Source organism: Thrips palmi, unplaced genomic scaffold, assembly GCF_012932325.1.
Source record: "Thrips palmi isolate BJ-2018 unplaced genomic scaffold, TpBJ-2018v1 HiC_scaffold_18, whole genome shotgun sequence".
NCBI lineage: Eukaryota > Metazoa > Arthropoda > Insecta > Thysanoptera > Thripidae > Thrips > Thrips palmi.
The window spans coordinates 5,777,902-5,787,052 of record NW_023144627.1 but is presented as its reverse complement, the minus strand read 5'-3'; the positions used below and the strand labels follow the sequence as shown (position 1 = coordinate 5,787,052).

The 9,151-nt window shown below is 52.1% G+C and overlaps 1 protein-coding gene across 1 annotated transcript in view; it reads right to left on the bottom strand.

Moving 5' to 3' along the window:
* Positions 1-216: 216 nt before the first annotated feature.
* Positions 217-9,151, bottom strand: part of LOC117644646 (GDNF family receptor alpha-2-like) — a 72,020-nt gene continuing 63,085 nt past the window's right edge. Inside the window, exon 4 of the mRNA XM_034384256.1 lies at positions 217-464. Coding sequence (XP_034240147.1) covers positions 217-464 — 248 coding nt within the window. The remainder of the gene's footprint in view (positions 465-9,151) is intronic.

Sequence of the window (9,151 nt, the reverse complement as noted above, 5' to 3'; positions counted from 1 at the left end):
GGGATAACCCCGGATAACCCGTGGATTACCTCCGGATTACATCGAAAAATTTCCAGGATTACCATTGGATTACGCCGGATTACCCCGGATTACCTCGGAATTTCCCCGGATTACTTCAAAATTTCTGGTTATCCGGATAGCGGATAACCAATTTGCTGTACATCGGATAACCGAAGTCGTTTCCCCCTCGAAAAGTGTGGTCTTGGAGTCCTTTACTCACTTGCACTGGCAGAATGCGATGTCCACGGAGTTGTTGACGTCGATGGTGCGGTAGAACTGCTGCAGCGACTCCAGGCACTGCGGCTGCGAGCAGCGGGAGAAGTCCGAGCAGTGGCGCAGCACGGGCTTGAGCGCGCGGTTGCAGGCGAACTTCTGGTAGCACGCGTCCAGGGCCGTCTGGCAGGTGGAGCGGAACGACAGTTGCGTCTGCTCGCCCACCGCCTCGGGCTCCACCGCGTCATAGCCTGCCGGGCACACACACACTGTCAGACTCTCTCTGGAAACACAGTGGGCAAGAAGACCGGCGGAGGCGGTCGAAACCCCACGGTAAAAACTTTGTCGTGTTTTACAAGGACCGGTCACCTCAGCTAAGGGTCTTGGCCCCTGGTCCTTAGGGAGACCCCTCTGACTAAGGTACACGGCAAAAGTACCGCCTGGGATTCCCAGGCGCATCATGGGGAAAAGGGCCTATTTTCCAGGCACCGCCTGGGAATCCCAGGCGGTACTTTTGCCGTGTAGCTTCTTAGCCAAACTAGCGCAGCGCGTTCGTTTTCACGTCCGCCATTTTTAACCTCACATTTTCCCAATTGTAGGAATTCAGAAAATAAACTAATAAATCACAACGCAACATGGTTCTTCACGTAAAATTTAACGCAGAACCCGGTTCTGTACTCGCTTATTAAAAAGAAGGAAGGATTGCTGAAAGAAATTTGGATTACGTTTAGGCTACGGCGCTCCCTCAGCCGACCACATATTTCACGGACGTGAATGAACCAGATCATCCAGAGGCAAACGAGCACTTGAAATGGAAAAATAGCACATTTTACCTTTGTATTTTATGAAACTCTAACTACATAGAGTCGGTTAAATTCGTCTGTTGAGTGTGAAGCATCGGTAATTAGGTTATAGGCTCAACATGGCCGACATGTAAACAAAAGCTTGGCTAAGGAGCTACCTTAGCCAGAGAGGTCTCGCTAAGGACCAGGGGCCAAGACCCTTAGCTGAGGTGACCGGTCCTTGTAAAACACGACAAAGTTTTTACCGTGCCCCAGACGCGTTTTGAGCTCCAGAGTCGCTAAATGGGACTCGGTCGACCGAACGTGTGACCCCACCAATGGATTGCCCTCCGAACGACGAATCCATTGGTGGGGTCACACGCGTGCTCCAGGACACACTGACATGATGAAATACAGATTGTTGAGGTAGGGAGGTCACTGTTTTTCAAGGTGTCCCTGTCACTGACGTTGACGGGGCGCACGGCGCAGGCCGAGCGGCAAATGGACTTCATGTGTCGCGCAATCAACGCCCTGCATTTGCAGGCATTTGCAGGCATTTGCAACAAGAGCGCTAATGCGCCGCAAGAAGAGACAGGCCGTCCCGAAGTACTCGCGCAGCGGCGCTTACTGATACACACGTAATGTTATGTACAATTTTGTACGGGACATCACAGTTTACTGTGCACACGAACTTTTCGTTTAAATTTCGAACGAGAAACTGCACATATTTCCCCATTTTTGTGCAAAATCGCGTACAAATTTGTACGAAAATTTGGCGTGAGCAAAAGAAAACCTGTGATGTCTCGTACATAATTTGTACGAAATCATATAGTGTCTATCTAACAAAACAATTTACAATCCTTTTCAGCGATTTTTTTTTAAAGACTTTTAAGACCCACGCATGTGGATCGTCTATTTACTGCGTAACGTTTTTCACAGCTCTGTCCTGATTTCTCCCTTTGGACTTCCAGTGAGTGCGAGAGAGACAGAAGACGTTACGCAGTATGTGGACGACCCCTCAACTTCATCTGTCTTCCTAGCAGTGCAATGCACACGGTTATCCTTCCAGTGTCGCTTTCGTGTTTTTTAAGCCGTCCCTGCCGAGGGGATGGCGAAAGCAGCAGCGCACAGTGGGCTAGAAGACCGGTGGAGGCAGCCAAAACTCTGGACGCGTTTTGAGCTCCAGAGTCGCTAAATGGGACTCGAACCGAACGTGTGACCCCACCAATGGATTGCTCTCCGAACGAGGAATCCATTGGTGGGGTCACACGCTCGGTTCGAGTCCCATTTAGCGACTCTGGAGCTCAAAACGCATCTAGAGTTTTGTCCGCCTCCGTCGGTCTTCTAGCCCACCGTGCAGCGTTGCACGTAAAGCATTAGTACCGCCGTGGCTGCTGCCTGTTTGTCAAGTCGCTTGCCTCTTTATGGAACGGTCTGTGTACCTCCCCTCCCTCCCTCTCCTCCCCCTCCCCTCCTGCTCGCCGCGATACTGCCCGTCCCGGATGTCACGGTGTGAACTGCCGCGGCGCACGAAGCCATCAAGGGATGCGCGTTCGCTGCTTTTGCAAAATGCAGCAGAGGAATGAGACACGCCCTCCAAAAGCCAATTAATTTCGCCTTCCCCAGGCCGTGGGCTCGCAGCACAGTGGGCCAGACGACCGGTGGAAGCGGTCAAAACCCCGGATACGTTTTGAGCTCCAGAGTCGCTAAGCGGGACTCTAACCGGACGTGTGACCCCACCAATGGATTCCTCATTCGGAGAGGAATCCATTGGTGGGGTCACACACGCTCGCTTCGAGGCCTGTTTAGCGACTCTGGAGCTCAAAACGCGTCCGAGGCTTTGACCGCGTCCACCGGTCTTCTGGCCCACTGTGCGCGAGGCGATGTCGACTGCATGCGGCCCAGACGGACATCCTCACGGCCAGAGGGCCGCCAGAGGAGCGGCCCCCGGCCTGGAACGCAGATCACGTAATCACTCGGGACTCATTGCGCACAGCACTGTGATCAGTCCGCCCCGGCAAGCGGTCCCAGCCTCCGGCCTAGGTACACTCCCTGCCAAAACCCTACCGCGCTTTGTGAGCACATGCCAAGGTACAGTCTCATCATAGCCAAGAATCACTCCGTAAAGTACAGGGCACAGCCAGCTCCTGGCTTCCCCACGTAATGGCCGACTTCCAGGAAGATTCTGGTAACACCAGGAACCGTTCTCACCACGCGGGTGTACACTGTGAAAATTTGTTTTCACTTTATGACAAAAACGTCAAATAATGACAATCTCATCACAAATTCGTGACATTTTCATCAAAGTTCCTATACTTATTGCATGGGTGTGACAACAATGTCATCATTTATTTTGATGACATCGCTGTAAGAAATTAGCCTCGAAATTGTCATCAAGTGGCAACTCAAATTTTCACAGTGTACGGACCATATATGCATGAATATGTGTGCTTAAACTACCTTGTAAAAAACATACAATTTTCTACGTCATCAATAGGGTTTTTTTGGGGGGGGGGGATTTAGGAGGACTCCGGCACACTCGCAGGTGTTCTGGAAAGTTCGGCGTTCTCCGAATTTGCTCGTAGCCGTCAGTGCATGTTGTCAATGTCAACACGGAAGTACGTACATCATCGACCAGTGTGGGTGGGCCGCAAAGCGTAAACACTGAAACCGAAGGGTGAGGATCACGACCCAACTTTCGCGAGAAAAATTTCTCACCGTCTTTTGTTGAGAATCAAACTCCTCACAAAATTTTGGCATGAATTGTTCTTGCAAGCCATATAACGGGTTAAGAATTTCTCACCACTTCATGCCGAGAATTCTGATTCTCACCGCTAATGTGGTGAGAATTTTGATTCTCACCACACAGCGGTGATATTTTTTTTCTGGCCTCTAGGACGGCTTAATTTCTCACCTTTGAGTTTTCGATGAAGTAACTCTAAAAAAAAACCAGCAGGCAAAAACAAACAGGCAAACTGTCTGGCAAAATTTGGTTCAAATTTTGGCGGTGGCTGCACCAGTATTTGAACCGTTGTTCCGAAACTCCGCGAGTGCAGCTTGCTCCAGAACCACCGCTGCTCATGGTGGGAATATGTCGATGCATGGCACGTCCATGTCACTGCTGGGAATCGACAGTCCATGAGACCGGCCGGGCCGAGCCGCACCGTTTGCCGACGCCCGTGTTCATGCACCCGCTCTCTCTGTGCCCCCTCCCCCCTCCCCTCCCCCCCCCTCCCCTCCCCTCCCCCTCCCCTCCCCCTCCCCTCCCCCTCCCCTCCCCCTCCCCTCCCCCCTTTCCTTCCCGAGGGCTGCGTTTGGAAACGACCCCCGAGCGTGCATTTGGATTCCCCGCCAGAAGCCATAACCGAGCCGCACGCATAACAGGTCTGTGTGTCCGTCTATCTGTGTGTGTGTGTGTGTGTGTGTGTGTGTGTGTGTGTGTGTGTGTGTGGGTGTGGGTGTGTGTGGGTGTGTGTGTGTGTGTGTGAATGTGTCGGCGTGTGTCTGCGTGTGTTTCAGTTGGTGTGTCTGCGCGTTTGGGTGTGTGTCTGTGAGTGTCTGTGTGTGTGCGGGTGAGTGTATGAGGCTGAGTGAGTGTGTGTGTGTGAGCCCGTCCCAGGCGCATCCCAGACGGCCTACCAATTGGACGCCCTCAGGAAACGCGGTAATCCCCGCCAGTACATTTACCGTCTTAGCCATACCGGCCCGTGGGTGCCGTTCCGCGGCGGTAGATTACGCTACGGTCGCTGCACAGTGGGCCAAAGACCGGTGGAGGCGGCCAAAACTATAGACGCGTTTTGAGCTCCAGAGTCGCTAAACGGGTCTCGAACCGAACGTGTGACCCCACTGACGGATTGCTCTCCGAACGAGCAATCCATTTGTGGGGTCACACGTGCGGTTCAAGTCCAATTTAGCGACTTGGAGCTCAAAACGCGTACGGGATTTTGACCGCCTCCACCGGTCTTCTGGCCCACTGTGCGATGATTCATAGGCTTTTTGCTGCGGTTCACCGACTTCCGAAAAGGCCCGTCCCTCTCGTTCCGTAGTGTAGAAAGCTGTTGATTGGCCGTGTTAGCCGGCTGCGCAGTCGGTTTGCTAATCATTGCCATTCCGGCGTTTCGCCAATCAGCAGCGCGTTCCCATCACAACTTTAATTTAATGCCGGAAATGGGAGAATACGAACGGACGCGGAAGGCAGCCAGCGAGGCCGGGGGTCCAGGCGGGCAGGGCTCGGCACAGCACAACGGGCCGGAAGACCCGTGGAAGCGGACAAAATCTCGAACGCGTTTTGAGCTCCAGAGTCGTTAAATGGGACTCGAACCGAACGTGTGACCCCACAATTGGATTCCTCGTTCGGAGAGCTATCCATTGGTGGGGTCACACGTTCGGTTCAAGTCCTGCTTAGCGACTCTGGAGCTCAAAACGCGTCTGGAGTTTCGGCGCCTCCACCGGTCAGGCAGGCTGATGTTGGCAACCCTTTCGACAACTGGTGCATCGCGCGGGAAATTTCGCCTGCTTATATGGCAGACAACACTGTCGGCGAGGCCGAGGCGGCGCAAACAGACTCATTCCACATGGGAGGCCCGACTCCTTTTTCAAGGCGTGACCGAACTGGCAAACCGGCCGGCCGGTTTGTCGGTCGCCACACACACACACACACACACACACACACACACCCCACACACACACACACACGCACACACACACACACACACACAGAGACAGACATACAGACACACACACACACACACACACAGCGCCATCCGGCAGTCGCCGCGGCGGCCCTCCCTCGTCGTTTGTCAGGCCGATGGTGATTGCGTTGAAATACCTTATTCATCGCGGAGCCCCGCGGTCTCAAAGTCTCATATCGACGACACGTAAGGAGGAAAAATGCGGCAATATGTCTGCTTTAAAAGGGGGCTTTCATCGCGGCCGGCGCTCGCCAGGTGTCGGGGGGAGGGGGAGAGAGAGAGAGAGAGAGAGAGAGAGAGAGAGAGAGAGAGAGAGAGAGAGAGAGAGAGAGAGAGAGAGAGAGAGAGAGAGAGAGAGAGAGAGAGAGAGAGAGAGAGAGAGAGAGAGAGAGAGAGAGAGAGAAGCACGAAGCACTGCATGGAAGAACGTTTTCCAGGGCTGAGCAATTGACCTAGTACCATCCACATTTTTTTTCAGTTTTTAATTTGGGGTGGTCATTTTTTTGGAGGTGAAAATCACGTTCCTCATCCCCACGTGCCTCACTCTTAACAGAAATTTTAAAAAAAACTGTTTTTCGGGACGTTTAGTGTGAGTAGGGGCTGTACCGCATAAAACCTGCATAGCGTGTATTTTTCTTCTTTTATTCGTTTTAGCAGCGCGCACGCGTCGACACCACGGTCACAGAGTCCGAAAGAGCTCTCCAACCGGAAACCACAAGAATCCACTTGATTTGCTAAAAGTCGGCGCGCGGGCACCGAAAGAGCGGAGCAGATATAAAGAAAATAATGAAAAAAAAGACGTCCCCTTTGACGAGAGTCCCCAAGTGGACGCGGATGAACGATTGGTCGCTGACCCGTCCGAGTTTTGCAGCGCGTCTCTCTCTCAGAACAGGAAAAAAGGCTCTCCCGAGAGAGCGTGCAAGAGACGGTGCCAGGGGAACAGGAGACTGCAGGGGGGCAAGCCAGGCAGGCCTCCCACAGTGTGCCAGAAGACCGGCGCAGGCGGCCAAAACTCTAGACGCGTTTTTAGCTCCACCAATGGGTTGCTCTGCGAACGAGGAATCCATTGGTGGGGTCACACGCTTTTTGCCAGGTAGGCAGGCTGAGGTTGGTAACCCTTTCGACGCTGATACATCATGAGCGTGGCAGCACTTACAACTCTCTCTCTCTCTCTCTCTCTCTCTCTCTCTCTCTCTCTCTCTCTCTCTCTCTCTCTCTCCCTCTCTCTCTCTCTCTCTGTCAACGACGTAGCTCTCAGACGGCACAGGCGAGGGGCAGTGCCCAGGCAGTGCCGCGGTGGTTTCAACTAGCACCCAGACAGCACCCCTCGAACTCGAAGGACACAAATCGATACTACGGCTATTTCCTTCGCCCACGGAAAAAAATGGATTTGCTAGCCCAGCTAAAAATTAGCTGAGGCAGCTAATGTATTGGCTGGTATGGCGCCACCGGAGATTTTAGGTGGCACAGCCAAACTACAGCTGCACTAGCTATTTTGTTAGGTGTTACAACTTTTTAATATTGGCATACGCTGCATGCATATTAGTTGAGGCAGCCAATATTTTTGCCTTCCTTCGGTGAAAATCAGCTGTTTGGACTAACATGGGCCAAAAAGTCGCACAAAAAAACGTTCAGGAAAAGGGGATGCGAACTCCAGTCTCGCAGATTAAGAGACGGGGACGGTACCACCGCGCCAACACGTCACTAGGACAATGGCGGCACCAGCCACGCATTTAGCACTTTGCGACGGGCAACGTTCGTTCCCTCGCGCTGTTGAGACTATGAAGGAAATGCCCCTGGTTACATTGCTAGATGTCATCGCAGCGCCGTGGTACCGTCCTCATCTCGTAAAACAAGGGACAAGGGTTCGCGTCCTCTTTGCCTGAACTTTTTTTTGTGCGACATTTTGGCCCATGTTAATCCAAACAGCTGACCCATTTATTGGTGTAGCAAATTTTCACCGAAGGAAGGCAAAACTATTAGTTGCCTCAACTAATATGCATGCTGCGTAAGCCAATATTCAAAAGTTGTAACACCTAACAAAATAGCTAGTGCTGCTACAGTTTGGCTGTGCCACCTAAAATCTCCGGTGGCGCCATACCAGCCAATACATTAGCTGCCTCAGCTAATTTTTAGCTGGGCTAGCAAATCCATTTTTTTCCGTGCCGCGCGCCAACACTCGCGCCGAACCCAACACCTTCGCGAGCCAAGGTGCCCGGCAGGGAAAAGGAAAGAGAAAACAGAATGGCCTGGGCACTCCGCCAGCGGATAGAGTGAGATAGCAAACCGAATCGCACATCGACTTCTGTTCTCGCAAGTCCCTTTTTTTTCGACGGGTAACGGAGGTACACCGTACACGCCGAAGGGACAAGCTACTCGCTCAGACACCAAGAAAGCAATCATGGTTCACTGTTAAAACATCAATCGACTGAATTTTTGTTTATTTTTTAAAAGGGGGAAAAACATATTTCCTCAGACAGACATCCTCATGTCATCACTGCTAAAAAAAACCGACTTAACCATAGAAAAGCACTATCAATTGTGCGTCTGTCCCTCTCTCCGCAAACTGATTGTCCAGGGCATTCATAGCAGTGGGCAGGGACACGAAAAAGAAGCGAGTCTAATGGAGGAGCAAGATAAAAATGATAGAGAAGGAGGGGTGAAGACACGAGGGCAGAGCGTGCATACGGAATCCACTGCATAAGTGATGTGGAGCGCTGCCTTGGCGCATCTGAAGGCCAGCTCTTAACTCCCGGCTGTTGAGGGACCACTTGCAGTGAGACGCCCCCTTCCTACCCACTAGAAAAATCCTAAGGATGGCAAACGGCCAGGGAACCCGAAAAGATGCCGTTTCAAACAACTTTGCCCATTGGAAACCCTCGCACAGTGGGCCAGAAGATCGGTGGAGGCGGTCAAAATCCCGGATAAGTTTTGAGCTCCAGCGTCGCTAAATGGAACTCTGGACTCCGAATGTGTGACCCCAGCAGTGGATTGCTCTCCGAACGAGGAATCCATTGGTGGGGTCACACGCTCGGTTCGAGTCCCATTTAGCGACTCTGAGCTCAAAACGCGTCCGGGATTTTGGCCGCGTTCACCTGTCCTCTGGCCCACTGTACAGTGCACCGGGCCGACCTGGCAGGCCGGTGAGAACAAGGCTCGATAATTTGCTGGGACAATTAGAGTCCCTTTTGACGGACGATTAACCGGGCAGAGCGAAGGGCCAAAGGATGCCAAAGGCCCAGGGCTGAGAGAGAGAGAGAGAGAGAGAGAGAGAGAGACAGAGAGAGACAGAGAGAGAGAGAGACACAGAGAGAGAGAGAGAGAGAGAGAGAGAGAGAGTTTTTTTTTAGTTTATAACAGGATTTATTGGGGTTTTTTTTAGTTCACAATACGGGCCAAAACGGGGAAGTGTAAAAATTTGTCACAAAAAAATCATGCTGTTTTGTTGTCTCTTGAGGTATCTTT